The 21,245-nt window shown below is 35.7% G+C and overlaps 1 protein-coding gene across 9 annotated transcripts in view; it reads left to right on the top strand.

The window, feature by feature from the left end:
- Nucleotides 1-20,654, top strand: part of TTLL7 (tubulin tyrosine ligase like 7) — a 66,373-nt gene extending 45,719 nt beyond the window's left edge. For 5 of the 9 annotated variants that reach the window (XM_039727044.1, XM_039727045.1, XM_039727048.1 and 2 more), the window contains 8 exons: nt 1,135-1,330; nt 2,027-2,307; nt 3,620-3,676; nt 5,219-5,353; nt 7,014-7,094; nt 10,879-11,039; nt 14,887-15,060; nt 18,332-20,654. In XM_039727044.1, coding sequence (XP_039582978.1) covers nt 1,135-1,330; nt 2,027-2,307; nt 3,620-3,676; nt 5,219-5,353; nt 7,014-7,094; nt 10,879-11,039; nt 14,887-15,060; nt 18,332-18,452 — 1,206 coding nt within the window. In that variant the 3' untranslated portion in view covers nt 18,453-20,654. Of the gene's footprint in view, nt 1-1,134; nt 1,331-2,026; nt 2,308-3,619; nt 3,677-5,218; nt 5,354-7,013; nt 7,095-10,041; nt 10,207-10,878; nt 11,040-14,886; nt 15,061-15,429; nt 15,549-18,331 lie in introns of those variants that run through there. The other 4 variants (XR_005629598.1, XM_039727050.1, XR_005629599.1 and 1 more) reach the window with 4 other exon arrangements.
- The last annotated feature ends 591 nt before the right edge of the window (nt 20,655-21,245 follow it).

The following is a 21,245-nucleotide window of genomic DNA, read 5'->3' as shown; positions in this document are numbered from 1 at the left end:
TTGTCAGTGTTCTTCTCTAAGTTCTCCTTATCTGGTCTAATAGCTTGGGATGGCATAAACATACTATTAGTTAGTGACAGAAATCCCTTCCCTTCCTTGTCTGGAATAGAAGTTTAGGTAGCATCTATTTAGTAATAAAGTGTATCTTGCAGCTACAGGAGTTTTTGGGGCTTTTTCCTGTTATCCTCATAATGAATCTAGGTTCATTACATTATGCTAAGATGTTAGGAAAATTTAAATTCTTCCTGAGAATTCTTTTTCACTTTGACTCAAAGTATGTCCAGAAATTATGATTTAAGTTTTTTTAATCTGATGTTTAATTGAAATCCATTCAGCAGATGAGGGTATCAGCATAGCTTCTTATATAGCTGAGAGTTACTGGAAAGAAAGTGTGTAGGAAAAAAAGGTGACCATATAAGCCTACTCAGGAGAAGAGATGTAAAGGAAGATACTGCATTTTTGTGTCTGACTAATGGTAGATGGAAGACAAAAATTTTTCAATTGTAGTTACTGTTCTTGGATCAGTTTCTTTGTCTCCACCTTTTTGGTTTTTGTCTTGCAGTATCCTTGGTAATAGCACAGGATTAATTAGCTAATGACACTGAATCCCATGTGCATATGAGGCACCAAGAACCCCCAGCACAGCTTGCTATATATTCTTTGGTTTCTGCTCTCCGCAGGATGTAGATTAATCACTTTTTTTTGAAAGTAAAACAAAGTTCCCAGATGTTGATCATTGTTAAGCTGTAGTTTCAGTTATTGGAAATATCAGTGAGGAACCTGAACTGATTGTAAATGGTATTCTGAATCAATTGATTTATGATTTCAAACCATAATTCAATATGTTTGGTAGTGCAATTCATACTTCAAATAATTACCCTGCCCCTGCCCCCCACTCATATTATGCTGCTCTTCATGTGACAAAGATTAGAATTACAGTGGAATGAATTTAATGAAATATTTAAGCAATTATCCTAAAATCTAGGACAAACTGCCAACTAATTTGGGAGGGTTTATAGCTGTGCAAATACTGCTTGAACTTGCCTGAATGAGGGATCTAGTGTGATAGCTGGCTGTTTCTTTGGGATTCAATTCAATTTCTTGGATTTTTTCCTTTTTTTTTTTTTTTTTTAGCCCTTGTGTTCAATGCCAGAAAGTGCACATTCCTTAAGGAAACCTAAGAACCACAGCAGTGACAGTAGCTGTGATAGTGGCAGCAGTGTGTCAGAATCGGGAGAAGAAACTGAAAAGGAAGATCACAATGAAAAAAAAGAGAAAAAAGTTTCATATGATGTTGAAGAAAATAAATACAAATCTTTGGAACGATCAGGTAAGTTAAATGATCACTTTTCCAAGGAAGTCTGGCATTGACAATGAACTATATTAAATTCCTCAGTCTTTTAGAATGTGTCAACTTTGTATCTCAGGGTTAAACACTGGTTTGCTTGTTTCAGTTTCTTTAAAATGTTTTCTAAATTAATACGTATATACCATGTTATTTTTTGTTTTAGTAATGAAAGAATTTTATAATGTAGTTGCATATGTATAATGCTGCTTCTAAAATTTTTTTTTTCAGAGCAGCATTTATTTAGCTGAAAACTGAATTAAAAAATGCTGTAACTATGCCTTAACAAATGAGAGATACTGAATCTGCAAATATGAGATCCACTGAGCAAATTTTCTCTCCTGTTTCCATATCTTTATAGTCAGGAAACCACACACAGAAGTCACATACATTTTGACCTAAACAGCACGTGCCCTCTCTCGTAAATCTCATGTGTGTTATAGTGGATTAGAGTCTGGTTAAAGCTGAATGAGGAAGAAATAAATGTTCCTATAAGTATGTAAATTCTGTATCATTAGGGGATCTGACATGACTGACTTCTACATAGATAGTTGTTAGTCAACACACATTGTAATACATCTGTGCACACATTGATCATATGTGTTGTTAGTTAAAAAGACTAAAAAATGGGTATTAAAAAATAATAAGTAATAACATAATTCATTTTATATCTCTCTGCAGGTAGAATGAACTGCAAACCTTCAAATAAAAATATAAAGTCTCCATCATATTCGTCCCCCACACCATCCACAGGTCCAATAAGGCGTTCTGTGAGCTGCCCTCGTTCCATATCAATCCTCACTATGCAGTCCCAGGGAGCTGAGCAGCGCCCCATTTCAGCCAAAGCATCTCTCCAAATGCAGAGAACAGCCTCGGTGAACAGGTCTCACTCTTTAAGTCGTAGCCCATCTTCAGCCAGATTCCCTCAGACAGCCACCATGGGAACTATGAACTCTTCAGGGGTGAGTTAACGCAGCACTTGCATTCAAAATGTGTTCCATTCGTCTCTTAAACTCAATAAATACACCAGTAATTTTTGCAACATCAGAAAACTTGAGGTTGTGTAGTCAAGATTGTTTTGACAGACACAAGAGCATGTGAGATCTCTAGAGCTGTGTGTGCTGTGGAGTGAGTGCCAGCTGTGATGTCTCAGTGTTCGTGGTGCAGCAATACAGATGTTAATTTTGTAGAAATGGGTGTCTAAGAGAATGAGAAACCTTCACTTTGTGAATGGGAAACTTTCACTTCTAAACAGCCTTTTGAAAATAGAAAGGATCGTTACCTCTCTTAAAAATTTTCTTTGATTTGTTTGGGGGGCTCCTGGTTCTGAAGTAAGGCTGTACTTACCTTCAAAATCTTTACAGTAACAAAAATACATTAAGATTTCAAACCCAGTGTATAGTCCAAGGGTAAATACTTTGTGCCAGAATAAATCACCAGGAGGGTTTTGTATGGCTGTCCATTGTAGAAGATGGTGAGATTAATTTTCAGCCTACTGGACCTCTTTTCCATATGCTATACCACTGCAAAAAGCTCTACTTCCAAAGTGAATAGCTGAAAATTTATACAGTGCTTATGGTCTTTGTGATTTGCCACTGCAGTGCCAGACTCAGAAGCCATTCTCTTTAAAAAAAAAATAATAATTCATTTGCACCCTCTCCTTGAGACAGACAAGCAACTGGCCCAAATAATAAATAGATCAGATTAAACACTTTTAATTGTTTAGAATTTGTGTGATTAGTTGTACTTTTCACAATGTACTTCTAGACCATATATATTTTTTTCATTTTGTTAGCAGATTGTCTTCCTCTTTGGTAGCTCCTTCACAGCCCAGGCATTTCTTCTTTTGTCTTGGGGTGATGGAGCCCATATTCACTTGTCCCTAGGCAGTGTTTTCAGGGATCAATCCCCAGCCTCACTCAGGGTTGCATTGCCTGCTGGTGCCAGAGCATTTCCATTCGTGCTTTGATACCTGACCTATATATTTCACCATCCAAATAATTTGTGCAGAGATGGGGTGAAACAAATTGGCACTTTTAACCCATATTTGCTGCCTCTGTATTGTGGTGAGCTTTGATTGTGAGCAATCCTTTTGTAATGCTAATTAACTTGCTTCATAGTATTTACTATCTCTAATCATAATTTTTATCTGGTAGAATGCTCATTGTCTGTTTTGCCTGTGAGGCTTTGTCTAAATGATGAAAAAGGCTCCTTTTAAAATTGTGTGCTGACATCTTGTGAAATACTCCTTAACATGGTTTTCCATCTTTAAAGTCAGCTAATAGAATTGGAAAGACATTAAGATTGTGTCTTCACAACAACGTGTTAAAGGTATTTTTTATTGCATTAGCTATCTCAAATTTAAAAAGTACCCTTTTATCATCACAATGTACCCTGAGAGTTTAATGAGACAGTGCTAATATGGATTTTTCTATTCACATTAACTTTATATCAAATACAAATTACTGAAAGATTAAAAGCAGTCTTTTACCATCTGATGTTAAAAATGGGCTACTCACTTAAATTAACATTAGTAAGAAAGCATACTCTCTTTTTCATTGGGAAAGCTCCACCACAGAAATGATCTTGATCTTGATGTGCAGAACAATTACTTTGGGTGATAGAGCTTAGGTCATGCTTCCTAAAAATGATGTGAATAAAATTACTTACAGAATGGATAAGAATTACTTATAATTTAGCACTGTATTCTGAATGGAACTCTGTTCATAATTATTTTTGCAACTAAGAATAATATATTATATATTACTGCTAGAATAACATTAAAATTGATAAACTGTGACTTACTAAGAAGAAATCATTTGTGCATGATAAAGTGTTAGTTTATCTATCCTTTGGGCAAGAAAAGAGCAGTACACTGCCATTTGTGGAGTCTGCTGAGATCCAAATGTTCTAAATGTAAGGAAACAAAATTTAAAATAAAACATTTACAGTTGGGAATTACAGACATATTCTTATAGGAGTTATAAGCAAGAGTAGATTTCAAAATATTTGGTATCTTATTATTTCAGCCATATTAACATGTATCAAATACCAGAGTATTTTTTTGTGCTTGAAAATATTTATCACTCAAATAAAAATATCCTTAAGTATTGCAGTTGTTACAGAATACAAAGATTAGAAGTGCCTAAAAGTTTTGACTTTCACTCTTGAAAAATGTTAAAATTAGACTGACTTGGTCTTGCAAATGTGAAAATGCAAAAGTATGTGAAACTAAAGAAAGAGGATCAGAAACACTTCTAACTAGTGTGTCATGTTTTAAAGAAGACCCCCAAATCCCCCAGAGATGGTCTCTCTGAACCCTGCAGGGGTTCAGCAGTGTTGGTGTAAAAAGCATTGATACTTTCAGCAAAACTCTGGAGAAATGGAGGCCCTGTCAGATCCCTTACTGACTAAAGCAGGAGAAAAGTGGCCTTTTTAATGCTTCCTGAAATGTTGGCCCTGTGATTTATTGCCTCTTTATGTTAAATTGTTGAAGTGACGAACTGAAAGGATGTTTTTTATGACTAATAATATTTTTTATTATGTTGAATTTAAATTCAAAGTCTGTTATCTCAATTTCAAATTTATACTTTAAATTGTGGGCACCATAAATATGTGATATATGTTTGTTTATTTTGTTTCAAACAAATGCACATTTTAACTGTTTTTCTTGGATTTCTTGACAACTCTCAGTAATGGTGATGCATTAATGTATGTGATATATATTAGTTGTGTATTAGATAATATGTCTATGCACTTTAATAATATATTGTATGTCAGTCTAGATTTTTTTTTTTGGTCAAACAAACATCTTTGTAATGTGATTTAATGGCACACTTAAAATGTTTTCCTCTGCTTTGTGTTGGCTTCTAGAGTGAGTCTTTGCTGCAACAGAAAACAAAAGAGCAAGAAGTTGCTTTGACAAAAGAGACTCTTCTCCGTATCAATGACTTGAAAGTAAGGTTCCCAGGAAAAACAAATGAAGAATCTGAATTAATTATAGAAGATGTAAGTATCTATAAATAAGAAAGAAGAACAGGCTAGACACTGTTTAGGCTACTGAAATGAAGGAAAGTAAAAAGCTCCATCTATGATTCATTAGTTCCTGTGGCCTTAAAACTTCCAGAACTCAGGATAACTCAAAAGAATTTGAAAGCTTGGAGCTTTGGATCCTTTCTGACCTTAAAAGAGCAGCACTGAAAACATTCCTATGTCCTTATAAAATATGTGAGAAATAATCAGGAGGGTTAGGAAAATTCAGTTTTTCATTGTAGAGAGAGTTCAAACTTTTAAGTAAGCGAGGAAGAATGTTACAATTCATATTTCATCTGATATTGTTAAAACAGACCCTGACCTGTTTAACTTGCTCTCAAGCAGGCATACAGAAAACTCAGAGAGGTATGCTGCAGGCAGAATGGAGCTTTGAGGGTCGCAAAGAACACCAGTCATGTGCTGTTTGGCTCTTGTAGTCTACCAAATTTGCCTTTCTCACATCTAATGTCCTGAGCCTTGTAGTTTGGTATCCAAGACATGTGAAACAATGCTGAAACAAAGGTCATTTAAACCCCAATACTTGATATATAAGCAGAAATTGCATGGTGTCTAAATACCTTGTAAATATTTAATGCAAAAAAGCTAACAGGATAGAAAGAAAAAAGGATGTTCTCTTCTCATTTTAGAAGGAAAATTAAAGGATTCAAACTAACACCTGTGCTTTGATGTAGTGAGCACAGTCCTTGATCTGTTAAAATTCATCTGATCTATTATCTGGCCAGAAATGTCCTGAGCCCTGTGAGCTTCCAGAATGTTGATTATGTTTCTAGTAATCTCTGCAGCTACATTGGAGTGGAAAGGATTTCTTCTGTAGAGAGGTTGATTTGGTGGAAGATAGTACTCACAGCCAGCAGGCTGGGCTTCTCAGAAGCAGAGCGAGGAGGCTCCTTGAGACGCTGTCCCTGGTGCCCCGAGCGCAGTTCTGTGCGAGCCGCTGCCAGCGCTCCATCTGGCGCTGCTGCCTCGCACAGCGCCAGCCCGGGGAGCCCCACGCCTTCCTGGGGCACAGCTCTTGTAAAATTCATCTGGCCATAGCCAATTCCTGATGGGAAAGAGTTCATCACGGAGGAAAATGAGTGCTGGTGAGACACAACTTGCTGAAGGTCTGGAGTAGAGTAGAAAGAGAAAATAACAAAAATGAGAATAGAAATGTATGTTCGCAGCTTGAGCTATTTTGGTAGCACTTAGATTTTGTGAGAGTGTTGCAGTACATATATTATAATTTATAGAAAGGATGATTTCCAGGTGTCTAATGTCCCATATGCAGCAAAACCTGTCACTATTTAAATAGATCAGCAGTTATGCATTCTTGAACTTACTACTCTCAAAAAATCTGACCTGAGTCAGTCAAGACAACTTTCTAACTGCTTTGTAGTGTATGATTGTCAAAATCAGGTAGAAAAGAGGGTGGTATTAAACTGAAGCATCACACAGATCTTTGCAAATGTTGCCCTACATAAATTTGCAAATATTTTGCTATTTCTTTTGGAAAAAACTTCTTGCAGCAGTCTTAAGATGCTCACATTTTTAAGGGTTAGGAGTGCTTGTGAATGAAAGACCAGCTTTCAGTTGTTTTCATGTGATTTTTTTATCTTGTGTTTTACACTAACCACAGATTATGGATAATTGGAAGTATCATAAAACAAAAGTGTCATCCTATTGGTTGGTAAAACTGGATTCAGCCAAGCAACGAAAAGTAAGTGACATATTTCATTTTCAGAAGTATCATTCAGAATCATCTAAAGTAGATGCATAGTGTTTCTACTGGTGTTTAGCAGTAGCTGGGATTGACTTGAGATGCCAAAATATAGGCTATTGGTACTGACATAGATATGCATTAATTCAATTAAAGGACATTATGTTGCTCCATATTTGGAGAAGTATGATTGTTCTGGATTATAATTTAAAAATAAATTTCTCAAAAAATTAGTCTTCTAAAAAAAACCCCAAAAAATAAGTGATTAATGCTTACATACCTAAGGTCTAGCTAACGTTCTTAGAAGGGTATTCAGCAGATTTGATTGATAAGGGCTACACCAGTCAGCAGTTTCAGACCAGGCATATTAAAACTCCATTAGAGGCAGTGATACTGCACTTGGCTGTTGGAGTATTTGACCCACAGTATTAGAATAGATCATGCTGAATAAAAAATGGACCTACCAAGCAAAGAATTTTCTCCTTAAAGCGTTATTTCAGAAAGCCTCCAATAGAAGGTGGTTCTGTCCTTATTTGACTGGCAGTCATGTTAAACCAAGGGCACATGTACAAAGTCAGGATGACAGAGATTGATGTGCCAGGTTGTTACTTGCAAAAACTGCACAATCAGAAACGTGGACTTTTTGCTCTTCTTGTGAGGACATCTTTTACAACTTTAAGAGACTTATAATTCCTAAAGCACTAGTGAGCCCTTCATCTTTGCTTGCACTGGAAATGATTTGCCTTTTTTTTAAAACTGCTTTTAACCTCAATCCCTTCAAGCAATCAGATAGTTATTCTTAGAAGGGTAGTTTATAAAAACGGATTAACTTTGACAATGACATTGCAGCTGAGGACTGCCAAATGTCTTTTGTTGATTTGAAAGAAGTATGTTTTATATTCCAATGAGGTGGGTGAAGGAGAAATGAGCAAGGTGGAGAATATTTATGCAAGTAAGGAATCTGTCTCAAAGGTACCTTTCACAACTTTGTGAAATACAAAACAGAATCTCAGTCCCCTTCACTCTTACTTACTGGGAAATTCTAACACACAAGAAGAAAATACCTGGGCAATGTACTAGATTGTACAATGTTCATACCTGACAGCTGTATTTGCTTAACAATTATTCAACATGATACAGAAATTTAAACTTACACTTATATTCTTAGTGTGTAATGTTCTGGCATTACAGCACAGGTATAGGAGGCATTCAGAAGTAAGTTGAGAGTAAACCAATTAAATAAATTCATGTTAAAAAGAAATTTAAACTCTAAGACTTTCAATAAAAAGAGATTTTTGTATGGGAGGAGTTATGACTGCTTCATGTTGCATCACTTTACATAATTTCTTTAAAAGTGTTTTGATGGTTACCAGAGAGTTTTGAATATGCCCTTTCATAACATCTTGTTCTGCTATACCTAGATAATTTGTTTTGTTAAAGTAAATGATGTAAATTAAAGAGAAAAATGAAGGCAAGCTAGGGAAATTAACTTGGAAAAATGAAGATGTAGGTTTCATGAAGTTCCAGCCCTTGTGCAATGCCTTGTCTCTTTTCTTAAATGGATGATTCTTTTTGCCATGTTTGCAAACTAAGGACAATTAACCAGCATGTTTCCTGCTCTGGCATATTGGCAATATCAGCATAGTAAAAACAGCAAGAAAGATTCTTTTTTTTTTTCCCAGAGTACTTGGCAGTCTATGGCTTGCTCTAAGCTGTTTAGTTCTTTGTTTCTTTCAACTCCAGGTACTACAGTAAAAGAAAAAGCTCTACACTGGCATCGTTGTTCTTAGCTTATGTCTTTTGGACGAGTGAGAGAGTCTGTGCAGGGTGGTATTGTTCTTTTTCACACAGGGAGATACTATTAGTTAGTAGTTGACTATATGATGCTTTTATGTAGCCCAACACTACCTTTGTAAAGAGATGTAGGGCTGATTCTTATGTGCTTTTGGGACTGAGTTGTTTTGTGTGTGTGACCACAGATACTGGCCACGTGTGTGGGAATGGCTTGGACACGTGAGACACAAGGAAAAGGGCTTGAGAAGCATGAAGGCTAATGCTGCTAAGGAAGTGTCTGAAAGTCTGAGCCTGTCCTACAGCCATGGCACAGTCCAAAACCTGGGCTTAGCTCCTGCTGTCACTAAAAAGGATCAGCACCCTTAACACATGTTAATATACTACTCCTTCTATTTCACTCTTTTGGAGGAGTAGGCCATGGGTGTGGGTTTAGTGCATTAGACACCTGCATTCATAAAGATTCCCAACAGGAAGGACAGTATTGTATTTACTTTTGGCTATTATGTACATGGAATTACTGCAAGTTCTGTGCATGCAGGTCTTCAAAAAGAGTTTAAATAACACGGGAAAAACCATATTTCATCAAGGCTCTCATTATTAGGTATCTATAGATTTTCTGCCCATTAGGCGTACTAAACAGCTTCCTTGTGCTATTGCAAGCATTTTGTATATTTTAGCTTTGTTTCCTTCATTGTCAGACAGTTTATAAACAACAGTTTGTTATGTAGGATCTAAAAATTGCAATTCCACACCATTCTTCCATAATTTACTGTTCTACTAAATCTCTTTCACCTGTTGAGAACCATGATTCTCCATGTGAATCTGTTTGTCTTAAATATCTGAAAGTTTCCAGGGAAAGCATTCTACCTTCTATTTTATAAAATCTTATACCAAATTAGCAAATACCTCTATCTCTTTACCACCCACTTGAGTGTGATTGTTTTTTTGAAAGATGCTGTTATGCAAAAGAGGCAGAGAAGTTTTTTCCTTTAAAGGAAATTTCATGGATTTAACTGGCTTTTTTGTTGATAGTTTACATGCACTGTAGGCTTTTGTATAGGACAGATTTTACACTGTTCAGAGTGTCAATATTTGGTCTAAATACTACTTTGGTCCAAAGATATTCCCAGACTTATTGATAGTATCTAAATAGACAGAATCCAAGACACTCTGGAGTCTGATTCTCTCCACGGATTATGAAGGGAACATAGAGGAGTGAGTTAAGAACTTCCAGATATTTAAAAGCAGGCATGATGAATCCCACCTTCCTTCCACGCCCCAGTTCAGTGGGATGTGCAAAGGTGTATGCAGGACTCTGGTAAGTTGGATGTGCAGCTGTCTAGCACTATACTGAGTGCAGCTCAGTCTTTATGCTCTTGCATTTAAATGTAGCCTGTACATAATAAATCCATGGTGTGCCTGTAAGTGTTTCTATTTTAAATATCTTGCTGATTATTTTCTTACTTACTGATTTCACTACTGTCTCTTGCCAGGTACACTAATATGATTTGATCCAGGGTAACACTGAGCTTAAACAGACATTAAACCAAAGGCAGTCTGTAGTTTACCAGGACATTTTAGTTCTTTATAAAATAGATGTTATTTTACAAGGGAGTGGGAAAACAAGATATACAATGCTTGGGTTAATTAAGTTGCTTCTAGTCTTTAATTGTGTCCATTTTGTTTCTTTTTACCCTTTCTATCATTTAAATGAGCTAGTATTAAACAGACTGAAAAAACAGACATTAACTTCTCAGTAATAAAAATAAAATACTTTGATTTGGCTTTGCAAAATGTTACTAACAGAAAGAACATGTAATAAAAGTTAGCTGATGACTGCATAGAAATGAACCCCTGACCTCTGTAGGAATGTACAGATATGCACTCATATGTACAGGGATAGCTGTCTGTATGCATGCAGAGCATCAGCCATCAGTTGGGTTTTGGTTTTGCAAAATGTCTTTGATTTACTTGGAATGCTCTTTCCTAGGTTTTGGATATAGTCAGGACAAGTGTCCGTGCCATTCTACAGCATGTCTGGAAAGCTCCAGACATTGAAAATTTACATCTCTACCGTCTTTTTAACCGTGTATTTAATCGCTTACTTTGGAGCCATGGTCAAGGCCTATGGAACTGTTTCTGTAATTCAGGGTAAGCTGATTTTTCTTTTCTTCTTCTTCTTCCTAATTTCACAATTACAATCAGTGCTGGCATACTTTGTTGCTTATTTTCATTCCCAAGAACGATATAATACATGGAACTACATGTTTTAAAAGCACCTTAAGATACATAGTTTAACTAAATAATGAATCAAGACCAACCTTTTCAGAAATGGAATCAAACATTTAGTAATGTATTCACAAATTTAATAATCTAAGGAAAAAATATGATATTCAAAATATTTCAGCCTTAAGTCAACACTTTTGCTGGGTGGTGCATGATTTTTAGGCCAGACCACTGTGTCTAACATGGACTTGCCATCAACAGAAATGATAATATTTATTTATGTTCCAGACTCATAAGGAGAGTTCAGTCACAAGTGCCGCTGACATCTCACACCAGATGCAATGTCACTTCTGTGATTTACTAATAAACAGTTCAAATTTCTGTGCTTGATTACATTCACTGTTTCCCATACTGGTAGAAAGTTAAGTATATGCAGAATATGAAATATGTCCATTTAAGCAGATGTTTTTGGTTTGGGTAGCAAATACAAGTTTTTTACAGGGCAGAAAAGATCTGGATATGTAAGTTCAATAACCTATACTTCAGAATCTACATTCCTGAAATCAAAGGCATTGGTAAAAATATAGTAATTTATCATATGTGGAGAACTCACACATTACTCTTGTTAATTGTTTCCCAAGAAAATGGATAACAAGAAGAAGAGGGATATGAGGGGTCCAAAAGGTAAACGGGTCTTTTATCATTATCTCATTGCTGAAGGCTTGTTGGTGTGCAAGCTGTTAGGATTCTTTACAATTTTTTCTTTCTTCATGCTAGTAGAGGTGTATGAAGTCTTGAGTAGAAGATCAATTCTTTTGTTGTCATAAAATATTACAAGTGGAACTATTCTTTGGCAAAGATCCAGTTCCTTGTAAGAGTTGTTATTACATAAAAGATTCTAAAAATACTCTAGAATATATAAATATCCAGTAGGTATAATGATCACTCTGCATGTAAAACACTTCATACAGATAATACAGAATTCACGGAAGAAAACAAAAAGGCTGTTTGCACATTGCTAGTATGTTGTTTATTCAGTTACAAGCATCCTTCTTGCCCCATAACACACAACTGAGAACTCATGGCAGTACCTCTGTAGCAGAGAGGTCAGCTTCTCATCATTCTTCCTCAAGAGTTCATTGTGCCATTTTAAAGAACAGATTGAAATAACCATAGGGTGTGTGTAGAATTTGGAGAAACATGTTGGGAAAGAGGTATTAATGTGCTGATTCAGAAACATTGCTATATGAAAATGCATTGAGTGTAGTGTGTTCACTATTCATAAGATAGATGTTTTGGGAGAGGAGTGGAGCTAATGGCCTTAAGGTTTCCTCTTGCTGGTTAGAGCTCTGCTAGGTATGTGCTATTTTAATGAAAAGAAAGAACAAAGAAAATATCTGTGAAAAAAAGGTGATGTAAAGGGTTTCATAAAGGTTCGTTTTACTGTATAACAAACAATTAAAACTAATAGAAGAAAACTAAACGAACCAGTTGACTTCAAGTGATTATAAAAAGAGTAACACATGATTGGCCACATTGCACAATCCAGTATAATGCTCTTTTTGTATCTGGTGAGGAGTCTGTGATTTCTTACTAATGTATGGAAGCTAAAGTTACAGCATAACCAATTAAATTTAGGAAACAGAATTCTGATCCCTGTTGACTGAAGTATAATAGAGAATAAACTGAATCTGTCTAACACATGGAGGAAGTTGCACAGGCACATTTATATGAAAGCTCATTAAAATTCATGTGTATGTTTCCAAATCTCAGCTTTTCTGAGACTTGAAACTCATGACTATGTTCATAGTCAGCCACAGTTGCAGCAGGCCATATATTATTTGTCACTGAAAAAATGCCACTTAACTGTAGAAAAGTTATCACAAAGTCCAGAACCTAAGGAATTTATCAGGAAAGTTTTTTCTACAGGATTTCTGAGTGAATGAAGTGAATTATAATAGAATTACGTGTAGCAATGTGAATCTGTTGAAGGAATGTAATACTTGGACTGTCATCTTGCTACTTTCTACCAACATGACTTCATGAGGAAAGACTGAAGACAATAGGTTAATTTCTATGTAAAAATACATATGGACAGTTCCTAGACAGAAAACAATTGGGAAAAAAAAATATGAAAGAAAAGTAGTAGTATGACTCAATGATCTTAAGAGGTCGTTTCCAACCTAAATGATTCTATGATTATTCAGTTTGTGAAATAAAAGTTTTGATGTGTACAAACAATACTTAAACAATTGTATGAATAATAATTAAAGACAAATGCTTGCATCATTGAAATTTATGTTTGCAATGAAAATTCTGTAGGACTGAATGTTTTCAGCTGGAACATAGCATCTGGACAGAGGAGCCAGGCTGACAAATCAGTTAGCTATACATACAGCTCATCTTTTATAAAGACCAGTCATTACTGGTCTTAATTCCTTCCTAATAATAGAATCATTGACTCATACAATGTTAAGGGGTTGGAATAGACCTTAAAGATCATCTAGTCCCAGTCTCCAGCCATGGACAGCGACACCTCCCACTAGACCAGGTTGCTCAAGGCCTGATCCAACCTGGCTTTGAACACTGTCAGGGTCGGGGCATCCACAGCCTCCCTGGGCAACCTGAGCCAGTGTCTCACCACCCTCACAGTGAAATGCAGCTCAGTTTAAAAAATGTTACTAGGCAGGAGTGAGCTTTCTGGTTCTGTGATGTTGTTTGAAGGATGAACTTTCTATGTGGGCATTGTGAAATCTACTGCTGCTCTCTGTGGGCAAGGCTAAATCAGCCTGGATGCTATGTTGAAGCCAGATGCAGCAAATTTTCCTCACTCTATGAAGTGCTTCTTTCATACACAAACAAAAAAGCTCAAGCTTACAAACCATCTGTGCTACTGGATAATAATTTTGTCCAAAAAAAGTCTTCACAAGCACAATATTGTCTTTTAAAACTGATTGAATGATCTATAATTTGGTCAGAATTTTGCACAAACAAGAATGCTGAGATGTATACAAAAACTATTTATTATAGTCTTCTGTGCTGAAACACACCTCGTTTATATTGATGTGGTAGGCCTTGGTGGCTTTTTTTCTTCTCAAAATAAAATTGCTTCTTAAGAAAACAAAAGGCAATTTTATAGACGTACTCTGCAAGTTGCGCTTAATTGTAGATAACCAACCCACATGACCAGAGGAAATAATAAGCAGTATTCGGATGACTAAAGTGAAAGACTCTCTTCATATGATTTTTTGGATAAGGAAGCAGAACACATACTAATCTCCTGTAAATTAATTTCATATTTCTTTCTTAGAATCATATACTTAAAATAAAAGTATTATTATGCTGTGTGGACATTTAGAAATAATTTAGTACCTTTATTAATTCCTTTAATATCATAATTTCATTCAGATGACAGCCTGCTAAAAAGAATAAGTGTTTTGTGTTATGCCTTTTGTAAGACAAATATACAATTTTGTGACCATAACTCTTTATGTGCTATACCTAAGTAATGGCTCTGTAAACACTTAGGGAACAAACCAAATGAAAAATGGCAGTGGACATTTCCCATATAAAGATTAACTTCTTACTTTGTGTTTTGGACTCAGCATCTACCAGTATTTGTGTTAAATAGTATAAACCTTTCCTGTACCTTTTCTGCAAGGTCGTGCTTTTTCTCTTGTTCCTGTGTTGTTAAATCTGATATAAAAGCAATAAAGCTCTTAGATTGCAATTTGTGACAGAGACCATGAATTTGTTTCTTTTTCCGTAATAGGAGCTCTTGGGAAACCATATTCAATAAAGGCTCAGAGGCGCTGACTCCAGAGCAGCTCCAGTGCTGCCAGCGAATAGTACAGCTTTGTAAACACTGCCTGCTGGTAGTTTACAAACATTCATCAGACTCAAGAGGATCCCCAACTGGGATGAGTCACCACTGGGATGATACAAGGTATACATTTGAATATTTTCCTCCTAAATTATATGTATAAAGGATAGTACTGGAACAGGTTTTATTCCATGTTGCTACCACTAAGCTTTTCTCTAAGTCTGGTTCCCTCTGTATTTAAGAAAAAGCCCCACCAAACTCCCCAACATTTCCTTTTATCCTGACTTTCAGTCATTCTAATCTCACTACTCCAGTCATGAAGTGGTACCAAAAGAAAATTTGACATACACATCTTGTATGTCTTATTAAACTTCTGTAAACTTGTGTACATCTTGTACACTTATTAAACTCTTTGACTGCCTACTGCCTAATTAGCTGCAGCAAAGGCTTTCCGTAAAGTGAACTGAAAATCTCCTTTCTTCCACTTCTCAGATCCCTCAAAGTCAGTGTTTCCAGATTTGCATTCCTAGAGGTATCCTAACATGTCAGATACTTCTGGCTTCACATTCGCAGTGGGCTGCTATAGGGGCACAGCTCCAGCCAAGGGTCAGGTAAGTGCCATCTGATTTACTGTATTGCACAGTTTTGCAAAGTTGATTTCCAAAACCTATAGACGGAAAGTTTTATTATTCCATCTTATGGAGCATAAATATATTTTCTAACCTTGCAAAACAGCATTATATAGTAAAATAATTATTTGGCACTTACCTGATTCTCCATTGGCTGGTTTAGTTTCCCAACTGGATATAATAGGGGTTGTAATATTATCAGTGTAGGGACTACTGAGAATGCTCCAACTGTGGCAGTCAATAATTTGCAATTAAACAGTCATAGAGAATTAAATGTCAGTTTTAAATTACTTAGGATCCAGATTCTATCCCATTTTAATTAGTGCATATATAAAAATTACAAATGCTTTGTTTATATAAAATATGTTACATATATTGTTTCATAGAAGGGCTTTGTGATTTAAGCATTATGTGAAATGCTTTCATATATTGTCTATTAAAATTATTTTATTATTTAATTGCTTACTTGATGTATCTCAGATTAGTTATTTGATACACTGGACCCATGCATTACCGATATGTGGATCTTAAGACACTCTAACATAATTTAAATCCAACCAGAAACTAAATTTGTTTGATCACAGCAAAAGTAGAAGTATGTTAACCACAAACCAATCATACTCAATATTAACAGCTACTGAGTTATAGCAGGAGAATGGTAAAGTCATTTGGATTAGCTAAGACTAGAAAATCTCAAAGTTTTTATTGCCTTTACAGTTAAGACTGCAGAAAATTTTACATCATGACCAACCACAAGCTATTCAAACAGATCAGATTACTCTAATGTGCTCAACTAACAGGCTTGCTTTTGGAATGCAGTGAAAGGGATGGTCCAAGAGAACTTTCTTGTCTCCAGTTTCTGTATTTCTTTGGATGCTGAATGGAAGTTATTCATAAACTTCATAGGCTGGAGGAATCTAAGCCCTCTATATCCTAAATATCAGTAATGGAGTGTCAAGACAACTCTGATTAAAGTTACAGTTAAATGTTTCATCTAGACATGAATACAGCAATATGCCAGTAATCCATGATATTCTGAATCTGTGAAAGACACATATGGAAATAAATTCTCTTGTCTGTTACAGCCCACAATTGTAAGGGTAATTAAGTACTTTTCTAGAAGTGGGAGAACCATAATACCAATTCACTTTTCACTCAGGTTTCTGTTTTTAATGAATCTCCACTACTAATAATAGTTTTCCTGACTCTCCATAAAAGAAAATATTAGAGTATAATGTAATAAATGTATGAGAAGTCAATTTTTTCAAGACTTTATAAAATCTAATTTGAAGAACTTTGTTTCTTCTGAGCACAAATTTTTTATTTTATTTGCGTTTAGGAAACAAAAGTTTGTGAAACTAAAGCTTTCACAGTTTACAGATAGATAGCTCTTTAGCTGAGAAAAATTATTTGTACAGGGAGAGATAAAAAGATAATAAACTGCCACACAATTCTTTAATAACTTCTCAAATTTCTTTTCAATTCAATCTCTTAACTGTAAATCTGCTAAGTAAATGAAACAATAGGATTGTTCAAAAACCAAACTCTCTTAAAAAAATTAACCAAAATCAAACTGTGTAAAAAGTCATAAATTAACTTCTGTTACAAAAAGAAAAATTAAAAAAAATCTACCACTAGGTAAAAATTAACCAAAATCAAACTGTGTAAAAAGGCATAAATTAACTTCTGTTACAAAAAAAAAAAAATTAAAAAAAATCTACCACTAGGGCCTTACAGCTTGCTAAATGACTTTATCTATTACATGGCATATTCTCTGGGAAGTACTGGAGTTTTTTACTGTATCATCAAGCAAAGGTAGGACTCGGTCTGGTGGCACAGTGAACTGTCAAGCTCACTACCAATCCATTCCAAATCAGACTTTATTTTTCCACAAATTCTTTAAAATTATGTTAGTGATAAAGCTTTTCTCAAGCTTAAACAAAGCACATGTGTACACTTTCTTATACAGACTGTTCCTCTTGACAGTGCTGCTGTTTCTATCCATGAGATCAGTCTGACCAGTCTTTTAACTTGTCATTAATCAATATGATTCACTAGAATTGCACAACCATTTTTAAGCAATAATTTATACAATGTGTTATGTTAATCCATCCTAACTCTGACATAATTAATTGTGAAATTCGGATTTAGTATGGATGTTATTTTTGCACACTTTATTTACTTTTACAATTAACTTGTAGTTAATTACAGCATGAAAATATTTAAGAATTAGTATTAGGCATATGATAAACTGCTGTTTGTATTTTTAGATGAAATACAAGCCATACAGTTGCCTGAATTTAAAAGGTAAATAGTCACTGATGTGAATTGAATTACTACATTGTAGGATCATTTCTTCCTTTACTACAGTAGTGATAACATGTCTATTCTTAGAACATTACAGATGGAAATCTTTTTTAGTGTCTAATCGGGTTTTTTTTATGATCCAACTTTTTATAAGATGTTTTTTTTCCCAGTTTAAATTAAACAAGATTCTGTTGTTTACACAGGATTCCACTGTTTATTTATTTAATTGCTTGAAACATAAAAGACTGGAAAGATGTTTGATCCTCATACAACAGTGTTTAGATTCCTTTTCTGAGTTAGTTTGTGCCTATTGCCCTCTGTGTTTCATAAATAGCATTTACTGTACTGAGTTTCCTGCACACACCAATTATAAAGTCTGGCACATTAACCACTAGTTCTTTTGCACTTGAATGTTGCTTTGTCTGTAAACTTTGCTGTATTTTTCATATCCTTTCTAGGTGTTTACTGCCAAGACCTTCACTGTTCATCCTGAAATCATCCTCATCCAAACTTAGCTGCAGTCCATCTGGAACGCCTCGCCCTAACATTTTGTTCACACACAGATACAGTCACTTGTGAAGTAAAAGGAAATCGCTGTTTGTAAATAACAGCATTCAACTTTTTTTTTAACTTGTGATGGAGCTAAACATAAGCGCTGTTATATACTTCCTACCATCATATTATAATAAAATTTAGCTGAAAACCTACTGTAAAAGCATAGCTTTTCTGGGAACATAATAAACCTTGTTAAGTTGTTTACACACACATGTGAATGTGTAGATCTTGCTAGGTTTATAAGTAACTCCTTCCTACTAGAAATGTTATTTTTGCTGCAGAATATATAAAATGGAATTGTTCTTGAAGATTCTATTACAGTATTATATTATTTTGTAAGTACAATATTTTGACTTGAAAATTATTTATTGTAAACGATATTATTTATTGTCTCAAATTGTCCTTTAACAAAGCAGATAATTAGAAAACTCTTGCAGAACAGTAAAACTGTAACAGTTATCAAAAATAATCTGATCAGTTCTTGGATATGTTTAAAATAGACCCCAAAAGTCTGTAAGCCAAACCTAAATCAAACATATTTTTATTTCTCCTCTGAAATGACAAGATCTATTTAATACTGCTGTTTTTCTTAAAGGACATGATATAGTATCTTTTAGCCAAAGCAAAGGCATCTAGTACACAAAAAAAGTAAAATATCAGTTTAGGCATTCACTTCCTAATTGGATTCTTGTAATAAAATGGAAGCCAATGTTTGTTTCCAGGTTTTCATTCACATTACCTGTATCCTGTGCCTTTAGGTTTCCTTTGGGAGCAAGCAGTCATCCTCAGCTCCACACGCATGCATAGTGCATAGTTTTTTCTGTTACACTGCTTAAGTGGTAAAGCAGACATTTTTAGGAAATACTGCAGCTGTAATGTATTATTTAAAGCTTAAACTAATTGGTTTGTTGTAGTTTTTAGCATGCAATCCAGTACCTACTGTAGAATGTATCTTTGCAATGGACAGTATTTTCTAGATTGCTGACACCTTTAAATGTTGGAAATCTAATTCACTAGAAAGCTCTCATTCAGATCTAGATTCCTGAAGCTGGCTGAACAGCACAAAACCAAAATGAGCCAGAGCAGGAACCTAGTATTTACAGGATTTGTAGCCTGAAAACATCATTTGGGTTTTGATACATACAGCCATTCATCCCACTCAGCATTGTGCCATGTGAGCCTTATTCATTAGAGAAATAATTGTTAAAGAAATCAGTTACTCTAGATTTAAAAATAATTAAGCTTTTTATTTGAGTAAAGAACAGAGTAGTTATTATTTACCAAAGACTCATGTACTTATGAATCATTTAACCCTGAAGCGTGTTTGTAAATTATCAATGTATTTCAGGTATACTTTAAAAATAATTTGGGGGCTAATTATCCTCAGGAGCAAGTATGTTAGTGTTTTTTGATATCCAGCAATTTAAGACAAATTTAAGAGACTTAAGAGATTTGAGATTGAAGTTGTATGGAAATTATTTTTTAAGAAGTTTTAGTCATAGGATATATAAAAACTGGGAATTTGGTTGAGATTTTTGATGCCTGTGCTGTAGTGCCTCAGCTCTAGAATTGCAGAATATATAACAAGAATATTTGTAAACAAATAAAAAAACCCTCTTGAGATTATCAGATCAAAGCAGTCTTTTGGTCTGGTAAAGTCTTTTTAATTTTTGTGGTAATACTAGTTCAGTAATATAATATGTTCACATTAACTGTATATCTCTTTTGGTCCATACAGTGACTATTAAAGCATACTGTGGTTATCTGTAACACCTAATAAAAGCTGTAAATTTTCTCTTCTTGGAGAAGGCTTCCATTGTATTCTACTTTTGGCCACAAGGATAAGATCAGCTTCCAGCTTAGCTTGCCAGACTCTAACAGAGCTTTAAGATAGGAGGTTCACATGTATTTTTTTTTTCTCCTTTTATTTTTTTCTAAAATTCACTATATGATTTCTATTTTCAAATGCCAGTGCTGGGCCCGGTCAGTCTGTACAGAATACTCTGCCAAAAGAAAGAGGGCTGCTAACCATACCTATGGACAAATCTAGGATAAAACTTCATTCATTTAGCATGTACAAAAGTGGACCAGATGGTGGTTTACGTCTGACACTACAATATATTTGTATTTCTGATAACCTTTCCTAAAGTGGTCATGTGTTCCTAATACAATGTGTGAATCAATACCTTCAATAAACATCATGCTACACTCTGCTGCAGCTCCTCAGAACCAGCGTGTGTGCTCTGCGGGTGAATTACGGGCTGCACCTGTGGCCAGCTCCAGGTAGTGCCTAGGTGGAAGCAGTTACCCCTTTCCTCTGCAAAACAGCAGCAATTTGCTTTGTGATCAGACCAGTGGTTCTAACAAGCCTTTATTAGTGGCATGAGCCCCTGCTAGCCCTGCTGCGGCAGCTCCTGCAGCCTATTGCCCAGCAGGTCTGCCTGCCCCTCATCGCGGCCCGGCCGTGAGGGCAGCCCCGCAGTGTCCTCGGCAGCGCTGCGAGACCCCGGCTCTGCTTCCAGGCGCCGTGTGATGCCAAGCAAAGGAACACAGAGATGTTACCAGCGGGGACCTCTGCCCGCTTCCGACACGACTGGAATGAGGTAACTGGTGGGTTCTGTAGCGGTGTATCACGGCACCTGGAACGCGCCCGTGCGTGCCCAGCTCTGGGCGCCTGAGGCCGCAGCCCCGGCCCGCCCGGCGCTGGGAGAGGAGCGGGGAGCGCTGAGCTCCTCGTTTGTCAATGACGGCACCTCCGGGAGCCCCGCCCGCGCTTAGCCAAATATATCGCCTTTTTTTTTTTTTTTTTTTTTTTTT

Source organism: Passer montanus, unplaced genomic scaffold, assembly GCF_014805655.1.
Source record: "Passer montanus isolate IOZ18808 unplaced genomic scaffold, ASM1480565v1 scaffold60, whole genome shotgun sequence".
Lineage (NCBI taxonomy): Eukaryota > Metazoa > Chordata > Aves > Passeriformes > Passeridae > Passer > Passer montanus.
This window is presented reverse-complemented; position numbering and strand designations above follow the sequence as displayed.